General features: G+C 47.1%; 1 protein-coding gene across 2 annotated transcripts in view; it reads right to left on the bottom strand.

Moving 5' to 3' along the window:
* LOC146869090 (E3 ubiquitin-protein ligase TRIM39-like) overlaps window positions 1-27,073 on the bottom strand; it is a 96,465-nt gene that overhangs the window by 31,540 nt on the left and 37,852 nt on the right. For both annotated transcript variants that reach the window (XM_085599820.1, XM_085599796.1), the window contains 2 exons: window positions 17,511-17,741; window positions 9,627-9,649 (listed from right to left, as the gene is read on the bottom strand). In XM_085599820.1, coding sequence (XP_085455946.1) covers window positions 9,627-9,649; window positions 17,511-17,741 — 254 coding nt within the window. The remainder of the gene's footprint in view (window positions 1-9,626; window positions 9,650-17,510; window positions 17,742-27,073) is intronic.

A 27,073-nucleotide genomic window follows, 5' to 3' on the forward strand; every position in this document is an offset into this window, starting at 1 on the left:
GCCCAGAAACTGCACAAAAAATGGAGGGGACAGCTTTACTCATCCACTTATTCATCCTATGCCAGAGAGGTATCCATGTGGGTGGCTCGGGGCTCTTGTTTCAGCTGAGTGGCCGGGTTGCGGACGTGACAGGATGCTACATACTCATACACAACCTATTGAATGGCCGGAATATCTGCTTGCTTAAAGCAGTGACAATAGTGACTTTTTCAAGGCCCTAGAAATGTAATTATATAATCCGTCAGGAAATTCACGAGACAACTATTCGTACATTGGCCCTTTTCACTGTATTCCGCTACACATGGAATCACTTCCCTCGTTTCATTTGGGTGACCCGTTTTCATTCTAAACTGGTCTACTTTTATATGTTGTTATTAGCACTTCCCTTTATACTACTCAGGAGACTTTGCTCTCCTTGTGGTGTACTGATTTTTAGGTCTCGCCTGAGACAGCGCATGCTGCCTCTTCGAGACATTTAGTAAGTGGCTTTTAAAAGTGCCACCAGCGGCTTTTGGTGGCCTAAAGCTTGAGTGCACGTGAGCGTGCACGCCCGCAGCCGCCATCTGCCTTTCTGTCATGGCTCATTAAGCCTCCTCCACCCCCTTGCTGTCTGCTCTCACTACCCACCTCCCTTCTCCCACCTCCCTTCTCCCCCCTCCCTTCTCGCTAGCTTGTTATTCTTAACTTCGGAAGCATCTGATGGGAATTCTTCAATGAGCAATTCACTTCCCGACTAAGCCAATGCCGCCTCAGACAGCAGACATTTTCTGGTGCTTGTTGTGTGTTTCTTTCTGTCGCATTTAGCATATAATCACTGCATATAACGTTACACCATTATGCACTCTTAGATCTTTTTCACTATACAGTAACTTGTTGCACAGTGCCTGTTTTTGATTTCATTATTTAATTCTTTAATTTGTCCACCCCTGCTAAGCTGTTTTCACACTAGTTGCCCCGTCTACTGTTGGGGTTTCCGTATGGACTACATACAGTTGGGACGAGTTAGTGGGGTTACATTGCGCGTCAGCCTGTCCATGCAAGGCAGTGTGCTTTACCTATGGAATTCCCTTAACCAGCACTGCGCTGTGATTATGCCATAAGCCCTATCTTTCATTGTGATCGCACTCGCATCTCAACTTCTTTATGGCGTTTAGCTCCCACGCTCGTCAAACTTTAATGCGAACATGGGCTCGTTCACGCGTCTCCTTCACATTTTTATTCCCCCACTGCGCCGCCACTCATTTCTTTACTTCTTTCACTGTCCTCGGAACCTCTCCCGTTTCGGCATCGGATATCTATCCACGATTTGGGGCATTGTTGTGATTGTGCATGTCATGCTCTGCAGCAAAATTACAGTTAACCAGTTTGTACTGTCACTATATTTCACGTTCACCGTACAACACACGCATCTCGTGACTCCTAACATAATGCAACTCAGTTACCTGCCTATAAAGCTGCTACTTGCACGTATCCTGGTCTGTGCCCGTGTCTTCTTTACTGCCTGCAACCACTACGGGACTTGCTGATTACATATATTTCCCCACATTTCATGATTTTCATAGTGACGTGACAAAGATTGCAAGCTTTTGTGAAGCTGCAACAAATTTCACAGACTTTTGCAAAGTATACCTTTCTGTGCAATTTGTATGGCCTCATTCAAAATATAGAACCATCTTTATAGTCAGTGAAGAGGGTGGCCTCTGCAGAACAGGAATATATATGCTATATATAAATGCACACATGTATAATCAGATCAGACTCTTAATTTCCAAGAAATGCATTCTTACAGAAATATTGCACATTATTCTATTCATGGACATAGGCAATTACAAATATCATAAACATCTACAATAAATAGCAATTAATTAAATCAATACAGCAAACACAGAACACCAACCTAAAACAAATATAAAATGGTATATAAATTAAAATATCTTAAAATTAATTCAGCGATCTGCAGCCCATTATCCCACACGTATCAAAATGTTTGAAAACGCAACAGTTTAACCAACACAAGCAAAGCTCATTCCATCAGTTAAGGCTACAAGAGAGCATTATACAGGCGTACATAACATAAACCGGAAGAGAGACAATCCATTTAAAACAATCATTGGCATTGCCAATAGGTCTCGCTTTTTGGACCTTAGAAGTATTTAGTTATGCAGCACAATATCCTTGGTACAACAACATCAATTGTTGCATGGCTAAACACTTATAAGGTACAAGGTTTAGCCATGCAACAGTTGATGTTGTTGCACAAAGGATATTGTGCTGCATAACTAAATACTTCTAAGGTCCCAAAAGCGAGACCTATTGGCTATGCCAATGCTTGTTACTTTTCTGCACAATCCTATATTTTCCTCAGCATAGTTGCATATACATGCAGTTTGATATATATTTTAAATAGATTCCGACAAGATCTTCTCTGTATCTATCGGACTACTTTTGGACAATGTCCTTACTACAAGGCGCTCAGGTATTCTATATTCTTATTAAATCTCACAACTAATATATATTCTTTCCTTGAGTGCAAAAAGGAACACCAAATACACATTTCTTTGTATCTTAGCGAGCACAATGCATGCAAAGTCTAGTTTTTCACTTGTATTATAATATATACTGCATTCTCTATGTCCCCCTTCCTTTGGTTCTCTTCTTTCGGTCAACATCACCTATCATGGGTACCGCGTTTTATGGCTTTGGGTACTCTGATGCTACAATGCATTTTTACACAATATCCTCAGTGCGTTGTGACCGGCATTAAGAATTTCATGTCACTATTTTCCTTCCCCTCATCACTGCTACATGAGGTTGACACATGAATTTTACGTAAAAGATTTCATGAGCGATGATGTTCTATACCAATGTATGTATATTTTCTGCAGCCTTGAAAGGGTCCAATGGACGAAACACGTGTCGGCTGCTTTTGCTCGTATAGACCAGATATTGGCTGTTCCTGCTTGTAAATAAACCAAACATTGTGGAAACTACAAATGGAATAAGAACTTCACAAAAAAGGGCAAATAATTTGATGAACTTCATATTAGGACTACTTTCTTTATTCAATGGCCTTTCTACGTGTGCTCTAGTACTTATTATTTTGTATAATTGTTGCCAAGGACATTGTCCTAAGCAGGTGAACACCCTAGGTGGCAGGGTGTCTGCCGTACCATGGTAGCTCCTCTACCCCACATGAAGACATATGTGTATGATCCAACATCCCTAACAATAGTGCTGAAAATTGGATCTGCAATTGTTGTGAGCAGAGCCACCATTTGTGTTTGTACAGTTAGGACATTTTGACGTAGTTTTTGCACAACTCTGAACTGAGTAAAACCTGGGGGGACTTTTCCAGAATGTGCTTATGTTTTCTGTGTGTTCAGGTTACTTACCTTAGGACTTCAGTTAAGCTTTAAAGATGCAAATAGATTTTGTGAGGACAGCAACTCATTTTTGTTGCAATTATTTCAGGACTCACAGGAGTCTTCTGACAACTCGCAGGGATTTATGAAAATGTAAGGGTTTCCTGATGACACAGGGGAGTTTACTGAGAAGGAATATGCTACTTACCAGTATGCATCTGTTCTTGGCATGTAGAGCTGTACACTTAGCATAGATCGCCATCTGGTGTTGGGCCCGGATGTTTGCAGTTTGTTTTTGTTCTTTGGACAGTCTTTGGAAGTCACGAGTTCGGTGACTCCTCCTTTGGATCGTATTGCGCATGGGCTTCGGCTCCATCCTCAGATTGTTTTTCGCCAACAGGGAAATGATGGAGCGTAGTAATAACAGTGAGAAACCCATGTGTGTTGTATCTAAATAAGATGGACTGGAACGGATACAGGTAGCCAGGGAGGCGGGTGGGCGTGTACAACTCTGCAGCTCTACATGCCAAGAATAGATGCATACTGGTAAGTAGCATATTCCGTTCGAGGCATATGAGCTGCAGATTGTACACTTAGCATAGATTATATAGCAGCACCCAACCTTAGCGGCGACCACCGGTATCCGTTGCAGCGGTTTGAAAAAGTGTCTTTAGTACAGCCTGGCCCACACTAGCTTGCTGCTTGGAATGCACGTCTACACAGTAATGTTTTGTAAAGGTGTGCGGTGTTGACCATGTGGCTGCTTTGCAGATGTCATCTAAGGGTATGTTCCCTAGAAAAGCCATAGAAGCCCCTAACTTTCTAGTAGAGTGGGCTTTAGGTGGAACAGATAATGTTCTTTTTGCCTTTTGATAGCAAATGTGTATGCACTTTACAATCCACCTAGCTATCCCTGATTTAGAGATGGGGTTGCCTTTATGTGGTGGAGAGAAGGAAACAAACAATTGTTTAGTTTTCCTGAAAGGTTGTGTCCTCTGTATGTAGTACAGTAAAGCCCTCTTAACATCGAGTGTGTGTAGGGCCCTTTCCGCAACAGATTGAGGTTGCGAGAAAAAGACAGGTAATTCCACCGATTGATTGAAATGGAAGGGGGAAATGACCTTGGGCAGAAACTTTGGATTTGTACGAAGTATCACCTTGCTGTGATGTATTTGCAAGAAAGGTTCCTGTATAGTGAACGCTTGTATTTCACCAACCCTTCTAAGGGAAGTGATAGCTACGAGGAAAGCTGTTTTCCAGGTGAGGAATTGTAGCTCACATTTATGCATTGGTTCGAAGGGCGGACCCATTAGCCTTGTAAGAACTACATTTAGATTCATTACAGGGGAAGGTGGTGCCCTGGGAGGAATTACTCGTTTAAGACCTTCCATAAAGGCTTTAATAGCGGGCACTCTGAACAGTGATAAATGCTGTCTGTTTTGTAGATAGGCAGCAATCGCTGCTAGGTGTAGGCGTATGGAAGAATATGCCAGGTTACACCTGTGAAGATGGAGCAGATAGCATATGATGTGCTGTATGGATGCATCTAAAGGGTTGATTGTATTTTTACGGCAGTAAACCACAAATCTCTTCCACTTTGCGGCATAGCATGCTCGAGTGGTAGGACGTCTGGCTTCCTTGATAATGTTCATGCAATCAGGGGGAAGGTTAAGGTACCCAAATTCTAAGATTTCTGGAGCCAGATCGCAAGGTTGAGCTGAGCTGGGTCCGGGTGCCTGATTTCTCCATGGTTCTGAGTTAGGAGGCATGGGGATAGGTGCAGTTTTTGGTGTGGTACCACTGAGAGCTGTAGTAGTGTGGTGTACCACGGCTGCCTGGCCCATGTTGGAGCTACCAGAATGAGTGTGAGGGAGTGCTGTTGTAGCTTCCTTACCACTAATGGAATTAGCGGGAGAGGTAGAAAGGCGTATGCAAATTTGCCTGACCAGTTCATCCATATCGCATTGCCTTTGGACAATGGGTGTGGGTATCTGGCGGCGAAGCTTGGGCATTTTTTGTTTTCGTGGGTGGCGAAGAGGTCTATTTGAGGATGCCCCCACTTTTGGAAGAATGGACAAAGAACCTGTGGATGCAGTTCCCATTCGTGTAGTTGTTGCGTTTGTCTGCTGAGCAGATCTGCCATGGTGTTTTGTACGCCTGGAACATGCTGTGCCAGGAGAAAGATGTTTTGAGGAATTGCCCATCTCCATATGCTCTGGGCTAAGCGGGAGAGCTGGGGAGAGTGTGTCCCCCCCTGTTTTTGGATATAATACATTGCAGTCATATTGTCTGTGCGAATGAGCACTGCTTTGGCCGAAATCTGTTTTTGAAAAGATTTTAGGGCTAGAAAGATCGCCAAGAGCTCCAGATGGTTGATGTGGAGCGACTTTTGCTGTGGCGTCCATAGACCTTGCATTGTGAGGTGTAAGAGGTGCGCTCCCCAGCCGGAGAGCGATGCGTCCGCTGTTAGAATCACCTGAGGAACCGGGTCCAGGAACGGCCGCCCTTTGGAAAGGTTTGTGGTGTTCCACCACTGCAGAGTGATGGGTGCGGCCGTCCACCAACACCAGATCCGTCAGCTGACCCTGGGCCTGGTTCCACTGTCGTGCTAGGCACTCTTGGAGTGGACGCATGTGGAGTCTTGCATGGGGCACTATGAAAATGCAAGAAGCCATCATTCCTATGAGCTTCATAAACACTCTTGCTGGAAGAGAGTGTTGAGGAAGGAATGTTTTGCGCAAGGCTTGTATGCTTGCGATTCTGGCTGAGTTTGGATAGGCCCTACCTTTGGAGGTGTGTATAGTGGCCCCGAGATATTGCTTTGTGTGAGATGGTAGGAGGTGGGACTTTTGGTAGATCACCGTGAAGCCTAGCTGGTGGAGCAGTTGAATGGTGCTGTTGGTATGTTGCACACATTGGTTGTAGGACGCGGCTTTTATGAGCCAGTCGTCTAAGTAAGGGAAGACGTGAATATGTTGACGTCTGAGGTGTGCTGCTACAACTGCTAGGCATTTGGTAAACACCCGTGGTGCGGTGGTGACCCCGAAGGGGAGAACTGTGAACTGGTAATGTTGACCGTCCACCACAAACCTGAGGTACTTTCTGTGAGAAGGGTGTATTGGAATGTGAAAGTATGTGTCTTTCAGATCCAAGGTAGTAAGAAAGTCTCCCTGACAAAGGAGCGGGAGGACTTGTTGTAGGGTGACCATGTGGAAATGGTCGGAATGTATGTATGCATTTAGAGGCCGGAGGTCCAGAATGGGCCTCAGGGTCCAGTCTTTCTTCGGTATTAGGAAATACAGAGAGTAGACCCCTAGATTTTGCTGATTGACGGGGACCTGCACTATAGCGTGTTTGTGGAGGAGGGAGAGCACCTCCTGTTTGAGCAGTGTGGAATGTTCTTGAGACATTGGACGGTGCCTTGGTGGGATATTGGGTGGGGTAGATGTTAGCTCGAGACAGTACCCTGACCGAATAATTTGGATCACCCATTTGTCCGATGTTTTGGACTCCCATGCGTGGATAAAGTTTTGTAGTCTGCCCCTGACCGGAGTGGGATGGTCTGGCGGGAGCGGAGGGAAGTCATTGTGCTGGCAGGGTGGCAGAACGGGTGGTGTTAGTTTTGCCCCTGCCCTTATTGTTGTTGCCTCTGTAACCACCCCTTTGGTAGTCCTTTGAAAAGGTATTTTGAGGAGGGGGTTTGTAGGAGGTAGAGGCGCTATCGGTGGAGTAGCCTCTGCCTGTGCTACGAAAGGATGAGCGTCGAAAGGAGCGTTTAGGGGTTTGTGATTGCAATGCCCCCATAGACTTTGCTGTGTCTGTGTCCTTTTTCATTTTTTCTAATGCTTCGTCTACCTTTGGCCCGAAGAGATTTTGTTGGTCAAAGGGGTGATTTAGTATGGACGCCTGGACTTCAGGCTTGAACCCTGAGATCCTGAGCCAGGCATGACGACGAAGCAGGACACTGGTATTTATGGCTCTAGAAGCAGTGTCGGCTGCATCGAGGGCACACTTAATGAATGGAGGTGTTAGTAATTATCTTACCCTCCTGTATCAGGTCATGAGCTTTGCGTTTATGTTTTTCTGGGAGGTGCTGTATAAGAGCCTCAAGCTCATCGTAGTGTGCTCTGTCATAGCGCGCAAGCAGCGCTTGTGTATTTGCAATGCGCCAAATGTTCGCAGCTTGTGAGGCGGTGCGTTTGCCAGATGCGTCTAGAAGTTTAGATTCCTTATCTGGCGGTGGGGCCTCTCCTGAGGACTGGGAGTTAGACCGCTTTCTAGCTGTGGACACAACTAGGGAATCTAAGGGAGCAGGGCCCTTAATGTATGTAGGGTCTGTGGGTGCCGCTTTATACTTTTTTTCTATTCTAGGGTTTAAGACCCTGGCCCTGACAGGGTCTTTGAACACCTCTGCAGCATGCTTTGTGACACCCTTAAGCATGGACAAGATAGCTGTGGACTTATCCTGAATATCAAATGTATCCAGTAAGAAGTCGTCTTCCACTGGTTCACTATGCATTTCCACCCCATATGTAGTGTGCTGCTCTCTGCACTAAGTGGTGAAACCCTAATGAGTCCTCTGGGGGAGACGGCCTGGATGGGTATAGGTCATCCTGAGGCACATCCGGTATGTCAGGGTTTTGGTAGTCTTCCCATGGGTCTGGGGTCCCCGGTGGAGTGGGGTCCATGGGGGCGTCCGCCGGGTCATAATCTGGATCCCCGTAATCCGGATCTGGGGACGGGGTCGGGGAATGCTGAGGCAAAGTTGGCGGAGACCTGGGAGGGGGAGGGGGTGGAAGAGGTGGAGGAGGGGGAGGAGGAGGTAGTGGGGAGGGCACTCTGAGAGGAGAAGTAGCAGAGTCCTTCCGCTTGGGCGGTGGAGGAGGAGCCGGTGTGTCAAGACGCCTTTTCTTGACAACTAAAGTCAATAGCCCAGTCTTTGGATCCTTAAATAAGGTCTTTTGTAAAGGATCTGGTGTAAAGAGGTCCAGTGGCACCGAATCGTCCGCTGGCGCCGATGTTTTCGGAGCCGAGGATTTTGATGGTTTGTCTGCGCCATCCTTTTTTGGAACCTCCGTTTTTTTCGGCGTCGAAGTAGATTTCAGCGTCTGTGCCGAGGGATTTGTGTTTGTGTTTTGTCGGTACCGAGAGTCCAGGCTTCGGCATCGGTGGCTTCGGAGTCGAGCTCGGCGTCACTTTCTTCGGTGCCGGACGATGTTTATCGGCACCAGGCGTCGGCTGGCTCGAGCCCGAGCTGCCGTGAGACCTGTGAGGATTAGACACCGGGCCCGAAGGTAGGGTGATAGAAGCTATGTGCCTGGTTTTACCCAGGCCTGCAGGCGAGGGTGTAACCGGAGTCTCTTTGGTTTTGGGCGCGGGGGTGGGAGGGGGTAGAGTACTCACGATCCTCTGCGCCGGTGTGATGTCCTCCACGTCGGAGTCGTCGGCCTCGGAAGCGCTGACGACGTCTTCCTCCTGCTCGGTGTGTTGTTGCCCCGAAGCTCCGGTGTCGTTTCCGAAGATGTCCGGTGGAGCCGCTGTCGATGAGTGCGCCATGGTGCGTCGAGCTCTTCGATCCCGGATGGTCTTTTTGGAGCGAAAAGACTTACAGGTGGGGCAGTCTCTAGCCTCGTGTTCTGGGGAGAGGCAAAGGTTACACACCTGATGGAGGTCGGTGTGGGGAAATTTAGACCCACATTTTGGGCACTTTTTGAACGGAGTCCTTTCCATCAGCCGGGACCGGAGTCGAGGAGGGCCCGAAGGCCGGTGCCGATGTGCGGAACGGAGAAAAGTGCAGCTTCGAGAGATGAAGATAGATGAAGAAACTCGAAGAACGAGGATTTTCCGTCGAGGCTGGGACCGTAGAAGTTCGAAGCCGGAGCACGAAGTATCACATCCGAGCCCGATGGCGGAAAAAAACAATCTGAGGATGGAGCCGAAGCCCATGCGCAGTACGGACCGAAGGAGGAGTCACCGAACTCATGACTTCCAAAGACTGTCCAAAGAACAAAAACAAACTGCAAACATCCGGGCCCAACACCAGATGGCGATCTATGCTAAGTGTACAATCTGCAGCTCATATGCCTCGAACATCAAGTTTTCAGGAGAGTCTGAGGACTTAAAGGTATTTTTCAGAATGTGAAGTGATTTTATCCGGATCTGAAAGTTTCCTAACACTTTGTGTGAGCTCAGCAGTGACATTCATACCGCAGCATTGAGACCTGCTCTTTACACACTGACAGGAGGATAATAAACCAACCTTACCTGCTTAGGGTGCTTCTGACATCCTGCAAAACAGAGAAAGAAATACAGAGAAATCAGTTTCCACAGGAGATGTTAAAGTTATGGCAGTATTTTTAGGAGTGACACACTTCTATCTATGGTTAAAAAACAGTGACTGGGGTCACATGACACAGCACATTCTGGGGTATCGCATGACTAAGCACAGAATGAGGAATTCTGAATGAGGTCACATAATACAACAGAAACTGATATTCTGAATGGTAATAACATAGTAAAGTGTAATTCTGAATGGAGTCACAAAACACAACACATTCTGATATTCTGAATGGAGTCACCTGACACATTTTATGATGTTCGCAACAGGGTCACATGCATGGGCTTCATTTAGGGATTGCCAGGGGTCACAGCGGTGACTCCTGGCTTGCCCCTTGTGACCCCTGGCACTGCTTGCGCGACCTGTGGCTTCAGAGGTAGCAAAAGGAGTAACGAGAACACAGCGGACGCTCGCCCTTATGGGAGTCGTGCTCCACCTTTGTTTTCAGCCAATTTTATATTAAACTAATAGTGAATAATAGATCACTATTCACGGTTCGTGTAGTAAAGATGGGGTACGAGGATCTAGAATGAGAACTTCTGTAGCAGATGTCTTAAATAAAAAAATGCTTCTAAATGTATGTAGGGTACGTGCTTGGGGATCGGAGTGTGGTTGTCTGTTTGTACGTGTGAGCATGAGCGTTTGTAAGTAAAAGTGAGTGTCAGTGACAGGTAGTGTGTGAGAGCCACTAAAAGGTAGTGAGTGAGAATAAGTGAGAATGGGTGGCAGTGATCATGAGAGTCAGAATGAGTGACAATAAGAGTGAGTGCAGAAGTGAAAAAGTATGAGTGAGTAGGAGTTGGAGTGAGTGTGAATGAAGGCGAGAGAATGGGTGATACAGATTGAGTGAGAATGACAGTTAGAGCAAGTGAGTATGAGTAAGTATGTTGGAGTCAGAGTAAGAATGAGTGAGAGTGAGGTAGACTAAGTGAGAATGAATGATTGAGTGTGGTTGAGTAAATGTGAGGGAGAATATGATGTAATGCTAGCTTGTCTGCCATTGGCCCTTACATACTGAAGGTAATTTGTGGCTTATAGAGGGACCCATAGACAACTTCTACTGCTGGAATACTGGAGGCAATTGTAGGCATGGACAAGCACCTGTGAAAACCACTGCTACTGGCACACAGGCGGCAATTGTTGGCATGGCCAGGCACCTGTGAAAACCACTGCTACTGGCACACGGCAGGCAATTGTTGGCATGGCCAGGCCCTGTGAAAACCACTGCTACTAGCACACTGGAGGCAATTGTCTGCATGGACAGGCACCTGTGAAAACCACTGCTACTGGCACACGGCAGGCAATGTTTGGCATGGACAGGCACCAGTGAAAACCACTGCTATTGGCACACTGGAGCCAATTGTTGGCATGGACAGGCACCTGTGAAAACCACTGCTACTGGAATACTGGAGGAAATTGTAGGCATGTGCAGCACCTGTGAAAACCACTGCTACTGGCACACTGGAGGGAATTTTCGGCATGGGCAGGCACCTGTGAAAACCACTGCTACTGGCACACTGGAGGCAATTGTAGGCATGGGAAGGCACCTGTGAAAACCACTGCTACTGGCACACTGGAGGCAATTGTCGGCATGGACAGGCACCTGTGAAAACCACTGCTACTGGCACACTGGAGGCAATTGTTGGCATGGTCAGGCACCTGTGAAAACCACTGCTACTGGCACACTGGAGGCAATTGTAGGCATGGACAGTCACCTGTGAAAACCACTGCTACTGGCACACAAAGGCAATTGTAGGCATGAGCAGCACCTGTCAAAACCACTGCTACGGGCACACTGGAGGCAATTGTTGGCATGGCCAGGCACCTGTGAAAACCACTGCTACTGGCACACTGGAGGCAATTGTCTGCATGGACAGGCACCTGTGAAAACCACTGCTACTGGCACACGGCAGGCAATGTTTGGCATGGACAGGCACCAGTGAAAACCACTGCTATTTTCACACTGGAGCAAATTGTTGGCATGGACAGGTCCCTGTGAAAACCACGGCTACTGGCAGACTGGAGGCAATTGTTGCCATGGACAGGCACCTGTGAAAACCACTGCTACTGGCGCACTGGAGGAGACAATTGTTGGCATGGACAAGCACCTGTGAAAACCACTGCTACTGGCAGACTGGAGGCAAGTGTAGGCATGAGCAGCACCTGTGAAAACCACTGCTACTGGCACACTAGAGGCAATTGTTGCCATGGACAGGCACCTGTGAAAACCACTGCTACTGGCACACTGGAGGAGACAATTGTTGGCATGGACAAGCACCTGTGAAAACCACTGCTACTGGCACATTGGAGGCAATTGTTGCCATGGGCAGACACCTGTGAAAACCACTGCTACTGGCACACTGGAGGGAATTTTCGGCATGGACAGGCACCTGTGAAAACCACTGCTACAGGCGCACTGGAGGAGACAATTGTTGGCATGGACAAGCACCTGTGAAAACCACTGCTACTGGCACACTGGAGGCAATTGTAGGCATGGACAGGCACCTGTGAAAACCACTGCTACTGGCACACTGGAGGGAATTGTCGACATGGACAGGCATCTTTGAAAACCACTGCTACTGGCACACTGGAGGCAACTATAGGCATGGACAGGCACCTGTGAAAACCACTGCTACTGGCACACTGGAGGCAATTGTTGGCATGGACAGGCACCTGTGAAAACCACGGGAAGGCACCTGTGAAAACCACTGCTACTGGCACACTGGAGGAGACAATTGTTGGCATGGACAGGCACCTGTGAAAACCACTGCTACTGGCACACTGGAGGAGACAATTGTTGGCATGGACAAGCACCTGTGAAAACCACTGCTACTGGTACATTGGAGGCAATTGTGCCATGGGCAGACACCTGTCAAAACCACTGCTACTGGCACACTGGAGGCAATTGTAGGCATGAGCAGCACCTGTGAAAACCACTGCGACTGGCACACTGGAGGCAATTGTCGGCATGAGCAGCACCTGTGAAAACCACTGCTACTGGCACACTGGAGGCAATTGTTGCCATGGACAGGCACCTGTGAAAACCACTGCTACTGGCACACTGGAGGGAATTGTCGTCATGGGCAGGCACCTGTGAAAACCACTGCTATTGGCACACTGGAGGCAATTGTTGGCATGGACAGGCACCTGTGAAAACCACTGCTATTGGCACACGGCAGGCAATTGTAGGCATGGACAGGCACCTGTGAAAAACACTGCTACTGGCACACTGGAGGCAATTGTAGGCATGGACAGGCACCTGTGAAAAACACTGCTACTGGCACACTTGAGGCAATTGTAGGCATGGGCAGGCACCTGTGAAAACCACTGCTACTGGCACACTGGAGGCAATTGTAGGCATAGGGGGTAACTGTGACAAAATACTGGCACTAGCTCATTGGAGATGCTTATTGGCATAAGGGAGGAAAACCATGACATACCGGGGCAACAATCACCAAATTCTAGTCCTGATGTACTAGATGTAATTCCACCCAGCGGCGGTTTACCTATGGGGGCATTGCCCGCCTGTATTTGCTGCCCCCCATGATCCTAATATGCATTTATAAAGTTTATATTACTGGCCACGGTGCTCATTTTACAGCCGCGGGGCGGCTGCACATTGCAAGCAGCAGACTTTCAATTTATGAGTGGGCGGGGGCAGGGCATCATTATAGACGTCACCAGAAGAGTGTCTGGGTCTAAAGATGAGTAAGCGCGCATGTCAGGATGGATGGGCATCTTCCTATAACCAACCCGACATGCGCACATAAGGCCTCTCCTACCCGCACAACTTTAGGGAACCAGGGATCACATCTGAAGCCTCCCCGGTCTCCTAAGGAGCGATGACTTAGCCTGCTCCCGCCAATCCGGACGCTGCTCTTATGCTGTGAAGCAGCTTCTGGATTGGCTAAAGAGGCGGAGAGTAGGCCTAGTCTCGGAGGCAGCAGGTTTGGCTTTACAGAAGGACATGGCCAATCAGAGTATGGCTTTACTATGAAGCCACGCAGTGATGTGTCATTTTCTATCCCTGCTGCCTTTCCTTCAGTCGCTCTACTGTTACCGCCTCATCATCATGCGCAGCTCAGGGAGTAGCAAAGACGAGGGTGAGAAGCGCTGCGAGTAAGTAACGGTTATGGTAATAAACTATTTTACAGAATTAATGTTTTCTCAAGATGTTTTACAAGACAGAAAATTAACCTGGTAAACAGACATAAGAGATACCTGAAAAGATGTTCAGAATATGGTATAAAAACATCATGAAAACAGACCATGGAATTAAAGGGTGTCGAGAGATAAACAAAAGAGGAGTGAAAAATAAAATCACATGGGGAAGCCAGATGAGTGAGGCACAAAAATATACATCTTCTGATTGGTAAAATGTAGACTTCATCATTTAAGTGAACCATGAAACCTCGGAGATGATCTAACAAGGCCACGTACCACTAAAATGGTAATAAAGTATGACTTCAGGATGGTAAAATTTTAAAGTAATAAGCAAGCGTCCCATGGCAGTATGTTGGTTAATTACAGTAGGACTTCAGGATGATAAATATTCAATAATAAGCAAGCGTCCTGTGGTGGTATGTTGGCTAATGTTTAATGAAATTACTATCTAGAATGATGACGGAGAAAATCAACAAACATATAAAGCAGGGGTCTGCAACCGATCGATCGCGAGCTATTGGTAGCTCGCCGACAACCTGGTAGCTCGCAGCCTGACCCCACTTTTGTATTCTGTCATTGCAGTTTTGTTTATTTTAGGCCTTTTTGGCTTCTTATCCATTCTTGCTCGCTGTCGCACACACCAACTGCTTCCATTGGCTATTAAGCTTCGCTGGGGAGTGGTGGGGCAAAGCGAGTAACATCAGTTCTGCATGAGCAGTGTTAGACCGCCCACCATCAGTGACTGGTGCGCTTCCAGTCCATGTTGGTCTCTTCTCATTGGTTGACATACAAGGTGGGATATGCAGTCTTGGATGTGCGTACACTGCCTCTGCCAGCATCCCGCGTGCTGCGACTATGTCTGCAGCACTTGAATAATGTAGGTTTGCTAGTGCGGCGGCTGTGGATGAGAAGCTTTCTCAGGAACAGAAGTGCATCAGCTGCTTTGCTAGAGCGGCGGCTGTAGATGTGAAGCTTTCTCTAGAAACAGAAGTGCATCAGCTGCTTTGCTAGTGCGGCGCCTGTGGATGTGAAGCTTTCTCTAGAAACAGAAGTGCATCAGCTGCTTTGCTAGTGCAGCACCTGTGGATGTGAAGCTTTCTCTAGAAACAGAAGTGCATCATCTGTTTTGCTAGTGCTGCGCCTGTGGATGTGAAGCTTTCTCTAGAAACAGAAGTGCATCAGCTGCTTTGCTAGTGCGGCGCCAGTGGATATGAAGCTTTCTCTAGAAACAGAAGTGCATCAGCTGCTTTGCTAGTGCGGCGCCTGTTGATGTGAAGCTTTCTCTAGAAACAGAAGTGCATCAGCTGCTTTGCTAGTGCTGCGCCTGTGGATGTGAAGGTTTCTCTAGAAACAGAAGTGCATCAGCTGCATTGCTAGTGCGGCGCCTGTGGATGTGAAGCTTTCTGTAGAAACAGAAGTGCATCAGCTGCTTTGCTAGTGCGGCACCTGTGGATTTGAAGCTTTCCCTAGAAACAGAAGTGCATCAGCTGCTTTGCTAGTGCGGCGCCTGTGGATGTGAAGCTTTCTGTAGAAACAGAAGTGCATCAGCTGCTTTGCTAGTGCGGCGCCTGTGGATTTGAAGCTTTCCCTAGAAACAGAAGTGCATCAGCTGCTTTGCTAGTGCGGCACCTGCGGATGTGAAGCTTTCTCTCGAAACAGAAGTGCATCAGCTGCTTTGCTAGTGCGGCGCCTGTGGATGTGAAGCTTTCTCTAGAAACAGAAGTGCATCAGCTGCTTTGCTAGTGTGGCGCCTGTGGATGAGAAGCTTTCTCTAGAAACAGAAGTGCATCAGCTGCTTTGCTAGTGTGGCGCCTGTGGATGAGAAGCTTTCTCTAGAACCAGAAGTGCATCAGCTGCTTTGCTAGTGCGGCGCCTGTGGATGTGAAACTTTCTGTAGAAACAGAAGTGCATCAGCTGCTTTGCTAGTGCGGCGCCTGTGGATTTGAAGCTTTCCCTAGAAACAGAAGTGCATCAGCTGCTTTGCTAGTGCGGCACCTGTGGATTTGAAGCTTTCTCTAGAAACAGAAGTGCATCAGCTGCTTTACTAGTGCTGCGCCCGTGGATGTGAAGCTTTCCCTAGAAACAGAAGTGCATCAATCATGAACTCCATCCACTCTGGAGCACCCACAGACCCCTGCCCCCACCACCTCTATTCTCAACGCATTCATCAACAAAGCCACCTTTACTGATCAATGGAAACATGCAGAGGTCACACCGCTCCTCGAGATACCCTCCGCCGACCCCAGCAAACTCAAGAACTACCGCCCCATCTCTCTGCTCCCCTTCCCAGCCAAAGTCCTTGAGAAGGGGATAAATCACCAACTCACAGAGCACCTGGAGAGCAACAATCTGCTGGACACCTCCCAAACTGGCTTCCACACCCACCACAGCACCAAGACGGCCCTGATCACCGCCACCGCTGACAGTAGGTCCCTCCTCAACCGTGGGGAGACAGCGGCCGTGATGCCTCTCGACCTCTCAGCAGCGTTCGACACTGTATCTCACCACACCCTCATCAAAAGAATCTGCCACATCCGGATCCAGGAAACCGCCCTCAAATGGATCACATCCTTCCTCACAGGACGAATCCAAAAGATCTTCCAACCACCCTCTGCTTAGGAACCCAAGAGAATAATCTGCGGCGTCCTTCAAGGCTGCTCTATCAGCCCCACCCTGTTCAACACATACATGACGCCTTTGGCCGACATCATCAGAACTCACGGCCTCAACTTCATATCCTACACAGACGATGCCCATCCTCTCGCTCACAGAAAACCCTTCCACCACCAGGGCCAATCCCACAGCTGCATGACGAGTGTCACCGACTGGATGACGACCAACTGCCTGAAGCTCAACACGGATAAGACGGAAGTGCCAATTTTCTGGGAATAACACCTCTCGGTGGAACGACACCTGATGGCCCTCCTAACTCAGACGCACACCCACACTGACAGACCACACACGCAACCTCGGCATCATCCTGGACAGCAAACACACCATGAAACGCCAGATCAATGCAGTCTCCTCCGCCTTATTCCTCACCCTCCACATGCTCCATAAGATCTTCAGATGGCTCCCCATCAACACCAGGTAAGCTGTCACTCAAGTTCTAGTCACCAGCTGGCTGGGCTACGACAACATGTTCTATGCAGGACTCATCATCCAGCTCCTGAATGGATTCCAGACGATACAGAACTCAACTGCCAGACTCATCCTGGACCTCCCCGGGAGGAACCATATCACCCCCACCCCAGGAACCTTCACTGGCTCTCCATCCAGAAAAAATGCCAATTCAAGATGTTGACCGACGCCTATAAGGCCGTACACAACCAAGGACCAGCATACATCAACCAACGCCTGAACTTCACCAACCCACCAGACACCTGCCCTTCACCTGCCTTGCTCTCGCTCACACTCTCCACATCCACCGAAGCAACAGTGGAGGATGTTCCCTCTCCTACCTCACTGCAAAGTCCTGGAACGACCTCCCCTGCACCTCCGAACATCATCCTCTCTCCCTGAATTCAGAAAAGGAATCGAGACCTGGCTTTTCAACTGATCCCAGCAAGAGCCCAGTGCCTGGATATCCTCACGGGTGATTAGCCGTGCTCTACAAATCCAAGTAGATTGATTGATTGATATATCACCTTCAGGAGTTCCCACGCTGGCTCCTCACACTTCTTTTCTATTGCCGTTATCAGGGCGTTGAGAGAGGTGATTTGATTGGACAGTTTGGTGATATTTGCATTTTCTACCATGGTAATTTTCTTCTCCATCTCCTCCAGTTTTTCACAAAGTGTTTGCTCGTGTTCTTTCAGGAGTTGCCGCAGTTTTTCAAACCCAGATTCAATTTTATTCTTCTCAGTTCTTAACTTGTCCTGTCATAAGCAAAGACACAAAAGCTGGTTAGATATTAAAAAGTTCAGGGGGAGGGTCCAGGGGTTAATAGGTACTTTAAAAAATCAGAACACTAGCGTGCTTCTCCCAATTTCTGAACTGCAGCCTCTTACTACCTTCACTTTTACTGTCTTACATCCTCCTCCCAGTCCTGCCCTCCCCCTGTCCTCAGACACCGCAAGAACTGTGGGGAGGTCAGAATTTGTGAGGCTGCAGAGAAGTTAGATCCATGAAGAAAGTGCAAGGAAGCGAACCCACCACAGGCAGAGACAGTCAAAGACCCAGAGACAGGCTGAGTGGAGACTGGCTGAAGTCAAGTGTGAGTGGATGTGACTATCACAATAGAATTTAAATGAGGGGGAGCAGGAAGTTGGAGCCCTTGGGATGAAAGAGAGGATGTAGGTGGTGTGCATGCTGCCCCTGTCCTGCCAGGACACTGGAAATGTTCGCTCAGAAGGAGACGCAGAGGGTGTGTCCTAGTAAGGCTCTCATACAGAGTGAGGGGGAATCACTGGTGTGGTTATTTCCCATTAAGAATCATAAAAAAATTATGTGTATTCTGTTCTTGAATGGAGAACTACCAGATAAAATCAATGTTACTGCACTGGTTTCTGTCAGTAATTCAGCAATTCCTATAGAAGATGGGTGAGGAGGATGATTAGAAATCTTGTCCTATCCCAAGATAGGAGCCTGTGTGTTATCAGGTGACGTACGTCACACTGGAGCTTAGAGCAGGAGTCTGTGTGTTATCAGGTGAGGTACATCACACTGTACCTAAGAGCAGGAGCTTGTGTGTTATCAGGTGAGGATTGTCACACTGTAGCTAGGAGCCTGTGTGTTATCAGGTGACGTACGTCACACTGGAGCTTAGAGCAGGAGTCTGTGTGTTATCAGGTGAGGTACATCACACTGTACCTAAGAGCAGGAGCTTGTGTGTTATCAGGTGAGGATTGTCACACTGTAGCTAGGAGCCTGTGTGTTGTCAGGTGAGGTATGTCACACTGTAGCTAGGAGCCTGTGTGTTGTCAAGTGAGGTTTGTCACACTGTAGCTTAGAGCTCGAGCCTGTGTGTTGTCAGGTGAGGTATGTCACACTGTGGCTTAGAGCTGGAGCCGGTGTGTTGTCAGGTGAGGTACGTCACACTGTGACCTAGAGCAGGAGCCTGTGTGTTGTCAGGTGAGGTATGTCACACTGTAGCTAGGAGCAGGAGCCTGTGTGTTGTCAAGTGAGGTTTGTCACACTGTAGCTTCGAGCTGGGACCTGTGTGTTATCAGGTGAGGTTTGTCACACTGTAGCTTAGAGCTGGAGCCTGTGTGTTATCAGGTGAGGTGCGTCACACTGTGGCTTAGAGCTGGAGCCTGTGTGTTATCAGGTGAGGTTTGTCACACTGTGGCTTAGAGCAGGAGCCGGTGTGTTATCAGGGGAGGTATGTCACTCTGTAGCACATTACACGAGCACAACTCCCTATCTTTACAGTATACTAGTAACACGACACAGCAGCACAGCCCTCTACTTCTATACTCGTGACATATCAGAGGAACACAACACACTACCAGTGTACTATTGACACAGCACAGGATCACAACCCTCTAGCTGCATACTAGTGATAGATCACAGGAGCACAACCCTCCACCTCCATACTAGTGGCATGGTACAAGAGAACAACCCTCCACCTGTATACTAGTGAAAGATCTCCTATGCTGTGTCACTAGTATACAGGTAGAGGACTGCATGTCAGTAATGTGTCGCTAGTATACAGGTGGAAGGTTGCACTGCTGTGCTGTGCCATTAGTATACAGGCAGATGGCTGTGCTCCTGTAATATGTCACTACTATAAAGGTTGACGGATGTACTCTTGTGCTGTGTCACTAGTATACAGGTAGAGGTTTGTGCTTCTGTGGTGTGTCATTAGTATACAGGCAGCGGGTTTTGCTCCTGTGGTGTGCCACTAGTGGACAGATAAGAAAGGTATGCTCATGTGCTTTGTCATGCTCCTGTGATGTGTCAATACTATACAGGTAATGCTCCTATGGTGTGCATCTAGAATACAGGCAGAGGGTTGTGCTCCTGTATATGTCACTAGTATATAGTTGGAAGTTTGAGCTCCTATAGATGTCAGTAGTATACAGGTAGGGGATCCTGCTTCTGTGTTGTGCCACTAGTTTACAGGTGGAGGGTTGCGCTCCTGTGGTGTGTTACTTGTATACAGGTAGAAGGTTGTGCTCCTGTGATGTTTCACTAGAAGACAGGTGAAGGGCTGTGTTTCTGAGATGTGCAATTAGAATAGAGGTAGAGGTGTTTGGTCCCGTGCTGTGCAACTAGTATACAAGTAGAGGGTGGAGCTCCTGTGATGTGCCACCAGTGTACAGATGGAGGGTTGCGCTCATGGTCTGTGTCATTAATATACAGGTGTAGGTTTGTGCTCCTATGCTATGTCGCTAGTATACAGGTGGATGATTGTTTCTCCTGTATGTGTCACTAGTACATAGGTGGTGGGTTACACTCCTGTGTTTCACCAGGACACAGGTGAAGGCTTACACTTATGCGATGTTTCACTAGTATTCGGGTGGAGGTTAGTGTTCCTGTAACGTTTCACTAATATGCAGGTGGAGGGTTGCGATCCTGTGGTGTCATTAGTATTCAGGTGGGGGATTGGACTGCTGTGCCACTATACAGGTAGGCAGTTGTGCTCCTGTGCTGTGGCACTAGTACACAATTGGAGGGCTGTGCTCCTCCTTTATGTTACTAGTATACAGGTAGAGGGTTGTACTCTTGTTATGTCACTAGTATATAGGTGGACGGTCGTGCTCCTGTATATGTCACTAGTTTACAGGTAGAGGTTTGTGCTTATGTGCTGTGTCACTAGTATAGAGGTAGAAAGTTGTTCTTCCTTGATGTCAGTAGTATACAGTTAGAGGGTTGTACTCCTGTGATGTGTCACTAGTATACAGGTAGAGGGTTGTGCTCCTCTGCTGTGTCACTACTATATGGGTAGAGGAGTGTGCTCCTGTGCTTTGTCACTAATATACAGGTAGAGGGTTGCACTCTTGTATGTGTCACTAGTTTACAGGTACAGTGTTGTGCTCCTGTGCTGTGTCACTAGTATAGAGTTAGACGGTTCTTCCTTGATGTCAGTAGTATACAGGTAGAGGGTTGTGCTTCTCTGCTGTGCCACTACTATAGGTCACTACTATTGTTTCCAGTCCAGGGAGGACCTGGCTTGGCAGTTCGGACTGGACTGTTCCCATGAGGCACAGGGTCAAGACTGATTTGCATATGGCTGGGTTCAAACTGGAATGGCATGGTGAGCAAAACGATGGATTTTGGCCCAGATCTCTGTACTGGGGTGAATGTATGACATTGTTCTGCATTCTGTCCATCAACTGTTTGTCACTAGTATACAGGTAGAGGGTTTTGCTCTTGTGCTGCTCCTGTGCTGTGCCACTAGTATACAGGTTGAGGGTTGTGCCCGTGTCCTATGCCACTGGTATAAAGGTAGAGGATTGGCCTCCTGTGCTGTTTCACCAGTAGAATGGTAGACGGTTGTGCTCCTGAGCAGTGTCACTAGTATACCGTTAAAGGGGTGCGCTCCTGTGGTGCGCCACAAGTATACAGCTAGAGTGTTGTGCTTCTGTGCTGTTGCTAGTATATTGATACAGGGTTCTGTCCTGCATGTTTCACTAGTACTAAGTTAGAGGGTTGTGCTCCTGTTCTGCGTCACTAGTATAGAGGTGGAGGGTTGATCTCCTGCGCTGTCACTTCTATATAGGTAGGGGGCTGCGTCCCTGTGCTGTGCCACTAGTATATCTGTGAAGGATTGTTCTTCTGTGATGTGCTACTAGTATACCTGTAGAGGGTTGTGCTCTCGTGCAGAGTCACTGGTTTGAAGGTAGAGGGCTGTGTGCCTTTTGTGCGGCTGAGTAATCAAGCTAATATAACACGTGCGCAGAATCCTAGGCCTATCTTTGGTAATGTGAGTTTCAGAACCTGTTTGGTGACCTGGAGAAACACGTCAGGCGTGCACTCATAACCAAGATAACACTACTTCTCATGTCCTGAGTGAGCCACCTAATGTGGTGGGCGTAGCATCCCAAGTTTTGTGGATCATTAGTTATGTCCAGACCTCTTTCCGTGTCCAAAGAGAGTTCAGTCTCCTGTACTGCTTTAAAAGCGTTTGAGACACTTGCACTAACCTTTCGTGTGCATTTCCAGTGCATGTACATACGGTGGATGTGCAGCACGTGTGGTAATAGAAACAGTGTATGGTGAGAGTCCAAGTATTGGGGCCAGTGGCATCCATTTTGTATCCCTCTGGTTTAGATGGAGGGTGGATACAGCTTCCAAAGACAATGGAAGTGCACTGGCTGCATTCCTGTGTCTTGAGGTTGGAGATCCAGACACTAAAGTGAGTGAGGATGGGACAGGACTCCCCTTGGTACTGAAGTTTAAGTCCTTGTTAAAAAAGCGCTCCGGATTAGTTTTTCGGGCACACTGCCATTTAGTAGATGGTACTAGTGATGGGTGGGACAGCAGTTTCTGTTGTTGGGATAGGAATTATTTAAGCAGTCCTGGTCCTGGTGAGGCTGTCCTACAGACGCACACAACTGAATCCGCAGCTACTGGAACGGGTACACCGACTACGCCACCACCGAGTAGGTACACCAGGATAGAGACATCTTCGGTCTGAGTAATATAGATTTTGCCTGTATGAGCTCTTTGAGGCAAAAGCCGTTGAACTGATCTATGCAGTAGCCAGTGGGTGACATATTGCAAACTGAGTCTGTGCTTGAATAATGTCTAAGCCCGTATGACATCAATCAATTAAACAGAATTTAAAGAGCGCGAATTCCAGAAGAGAGGCTGCGGTCCGTAGGTGGGGGGAGGTAATACCAGGATTTTGCCGCAAGGTAGGAGAAGGAGTGCCCTCCACTGTTGCTTCTGCGGGTGCGGGGAGTGTGTGCGAGGGAGAGGGAAGCCGAGAGCAGGTGTCTGGACGGTTGGTGGAAGTTCAGGCGGTGCTGGATGTACGCTGGTCCTTGATTGTGAAGGGCCTTGTAGGTTGGATGAGCATCTTAAATTGATATCTTTTCTGAATGGGGATCCAGTGGAACATCTTAAGGTGGGGGTGGTGTGGGTCTGTTTGGGGAGGTCAAGGATGAGTCTGGTTGCTGAATTCGGCAAGGTTTATAGTCTCCTCAGGGGGTGCTTTGTGACTCCTACATAGAGTACGTTTACGTAGTCTAGCTGGCTGGTGTCTAGGGCTTGAGTGACTGTTCGTTTGTTGTTGACGATGAATTATTTTAAGATTTTACAGAGCATGCGAAGGGCGAGGAAGCAGGCAGAAGAGACTGCATTGATCTGGTTTTCCATGGTGAGCTTGCCGTCCAGGAAGATGCCAAGGTTGCAAGCCTGAACTGTTGGAGTGGGTGCTGGCCTTAGTTTGTTAAGCCACCAGGAGTCGCTCCACGGAGAGGTGCTGTTCCCAAAGATCATAACTTCCGTCTTGTCTGTGTTATTTTAGGTAGTTTTTTTTAATCCAGTAGGCGATGCCAATCCTGTATCTTTGGAAGTTGGCCTTCATGGTGGAGGGGTCTTCTTATAGTCAGAGGATGAGCTAGGTGTTGTCAGCGTATAATATGATGTTTATTCGGTGAGTTATGCTGATGTTGGCCTAGGGAGTCATGTAGATGTTGAACATAGAAGGGCAGAGGGACGCCGCAGATGATGTTCTTGGTGCTGAGGTGAAAGGTGGTAGGTGGATTCTCTGGGGTCTTCCGGTGAGGGAGGATGAGATCCATTTGACAGCATCTCTGTCAGATCTCACCTTAGTTTTTGCATGAGCGATAGGGATTTCCCGAGATAAGTTTCCAACTTTACCCACCACCGAGACCGCCCAACACTAGTCAAAGGCAATCTAGGTTAAATGGAGGAAGAGGGGATGGGAAGAGAAAGGTCACAGGTCCTACGGAGTCAGTGCAGAGATGTTTATGTTATCCAGATATTTTCTATATGCCTTCTGAGTAAAAAGGAAAGGAAAAGTTGGAATCAGTGAATCTGCTATTACGATCGGTTCTAAACAGCATGTGTCTATATTGCTTATTACTAGTGTAAGAAAACCTGAGTAAATCCCCTCTTCCGTTAAGTAGGCAAATGACTGCATATAATGAAGTATCATACAATCTAAGGAAATAAGAATAGAGAGTAAAGGTTTATGTGGCAACAGGAATCAAGAACACCATAGATCCTATATACATGTGTGAGAGTTAAGTATACCTTGTAACTTTCTGTCTGTGGGGCAATAGAAGGCTCAAACTACAGACTAGAAAAGTCGAAAAAATTGAATCAAAGGTAAAACGAACTTCTATATACAATTTCCAACTGTGTATCTCTTCTAGTCAAAAAAAAGGTCAAAAACATAATACAACAAGCATTGGCATAGCCAATAGGTCTCGCCTTTGGGACCTTATAAGTAATTAGTTATGCGGCACAATATCCTTGTTGCAATAACATTAACTGTTGCATGGTTAAACACTTATAAGGTCCCAAAAGCGAGACCTATTGGCTATGCCAATGCTTGTTCAATCTGGTGAGCGCCATTTACTTTGAACATTTATACTATGTCACTATCATAGACATAGAAAACAGATCTTGGTTCCAATTTTTTGAAAACAGATACGCATGGATTAAAGCACATAAAGTGCACGCAAAATACATACACGTGAAATACATTTGGTAAAATAAGTGGTCATAATAAGAACTAAACAATTATAAAAACCCATAGTGCATTTAACATAAATCCATTAACTGCAAAGTGCATCATCAGACCACTGAAATATACATGCAATGTATAGAATTGACAATTGTAGTGGAAATGTATCAATTTCATTATATAAGAACATCTGCTGTCGTTGTCATATATCTTAAAAAATTGCGCAAACCCCTTTCGTATAACATTTAAAATTGAAGCATGCTGCGTAAACATGAGGTGTCAGGGAGATAGGATTAAATACAGCTGATCCCTTAATTAGCATAGAAAGCCCTCAAGGCTAAACCCGTAAAACACACTTGTAATTGAAATAAAATGCATGGCTGCTCAATGCAGAGTTAAATATAAACAAGTAGGCGCGATTGAAGCTTAAGGTCAATAGAACATATGCCAGACTTTCGAAATGTGACACATAATGTGTGTTTATGATCTCAAGTGCCAAACGATGAATAGCATGTTGAAACAAGCAGGACTGTAAGTCCCATAATGCCTCATTTTAATCACATGCAAAATGTAGAACAGGCAAGGAAAAGTCCAAAGGCACCTATAGTATGAATAGTGTCCAAACGCGACAACCAAAGCGTAGCCTACAAAGTTATGCTAGTGTTCAGAAAAATCACGTGCCATGCAACACACTATAAGTGAATACGCATCTTCACCACTGAACTCCGGACACGGGCGCCAGGGGGATTCCGGATGGGAAGGAATGTAAATTAAAAAAAACATCCTAATAGTGTTAATGTCAAGTGTTCTCTGCTGCCTATGCAAATTCATTTAAGTGTAGGGTCGCGGCAGATCTTTGTGTAAAAATTTACGAGCCAAGCAAACCTCACCATTGGCATTACTAGTCAGGGGAAAACAAGGACAGACAGACAGACACACATACACCCCCACCCCCACCCACCACGCCCCGCGAGAGGCACGCAAGGCTTAATGTGCCTTGACAGAAACCCACGCCGCGGCTGCGCGCGTGCACGCGCACGCAAGCTTGAGGCCAGGAAAAGCCTGTAGAAGCACTTTCAAAAGCCACTCACTAAATTTCTCGCAGTGCATGCGTTGGCTCAGCGAGACCTAAAAATATATAGAGCCTTAGTAAGTTTCCGTGTACTTAATTCTTTAGTGTCTTAGAGACAAGAATTATTATGGCTCTTACATTTTGTCCTTAGGATTATCACCACCATGTGCCAGAATGGCGGATTCCTGAGGCGAAGTACTGTGATCTGATAATTTCTGCATGAAACTACACTTATCATCAATTAAACGCAGCGTGTGTTACCACCAAGGAGACTGGAAAATGTGGTCCTATGAATGTCCTGGTTTTCCTTTCTTGTCTCTGCAGGGATGTTCAGGAGCTGAGCGGGAGCGGCCATGCACGATACCATAAACCAAGAGAGAAAGCCGATGAAAACACAGCTGAGGAGGCAGAACATGGCGTGTAGTGACCTGGAAGTAGAAGGTAAGTTAACCGACGGCAGGAAGGCTGTAGGCACAAACACTAGAATGCCAAGCAGCTTCATGCCGGGTGAGGCAGCTCCGCCCCTGCCACATCCGATATACGGCTCGATAATCTCCTTAGGTTTCGATATGATAAAGCCTGTTGATAAGGTTGTGGTAGGACACGGTGCTGAATGCTGCTGAGAGGTTGAGAAGGATCAGAGCTGTTGTTTCTCCCCAGTCAAGGAGGGATCTAATGTCATTAGTGGCGTCGATCAGGGAGGTTTCAGTGCTGTGGTCGTCCGGAATCCAGATTGGGAAAGGTCCAGAAGATTGTTGATCTCCAGGTGCTCTATGAGTTGATGGCCTTTTTGAGGACTTTTGTGGAAATGGGGAACAGAGAGATGGGATGGTAGTTCTTGAGTTTGCTGGTGTCATTGTAAGATTTCTTGAAAAGGGGCTTGACTTCTTGACATAGTATAGACATTAGAACTCCTATAGAGGGTAAAGAGCACCAGAGGTGGTGCTAAACTTTTTTTGGGATTGTTCATTGCAACCCTGCAATTGTACCTTTATTGACCTGTTTAGTATTTTTTTGTGGGGAGCTGAAAGGACTTTATTTCTTACTAAAAATAAGAGCAGGGGTAGACATTACATTATTGTGTCTGTTGGTTGACTGTTTAGTTCTGAATGCTTGCCTTGCCCTCTACTTCAGTGAAAAGACTTTGACTGCTTGATCTCACTATCGTGAGAATCAAGTGCAGAAAGGGATGTCCTTGGCTCAGTTTTGAGCTATAGTAGGACAGACCCCAGGACACTAGAGGCAAACGACCTCAACCAACATGATCATTACCCTTGATCGTGGTCTGGCAGTGCCTGTGCAGGGCTATGATCTGGTGACAAGCACTTTGCAGCAATGAACGCGTCACTCAGTTGTCAGTACTATCAGGCGGCATAGTGACATGCGAGGTAACAATCATTGCAGAATAAAGAGTGTATTTTAGGAAAAACTCTTTACAAAAACTGTGAGTTAAACACTTATCATGAAATGTTTATGGCAATGACACCCTTGTTAACTCTATCACTACAGACACCCCTATGCAACACTTAAAT

This window comes from Triturus cristatus, chromosome 1_1 (genome assembly GCF_964204655.1).
Source record: "Triturus cristatus chromosome 1_1, aTriCri1.1, whole genome shotgun sequence".
Classification (NCBI taxonomy): domain Eukaryota; kingdom Metazoa; phylum Chordata; class Amphibia; order Caudata; family Salamandridae; genus Triturus; species Triturus cristatus.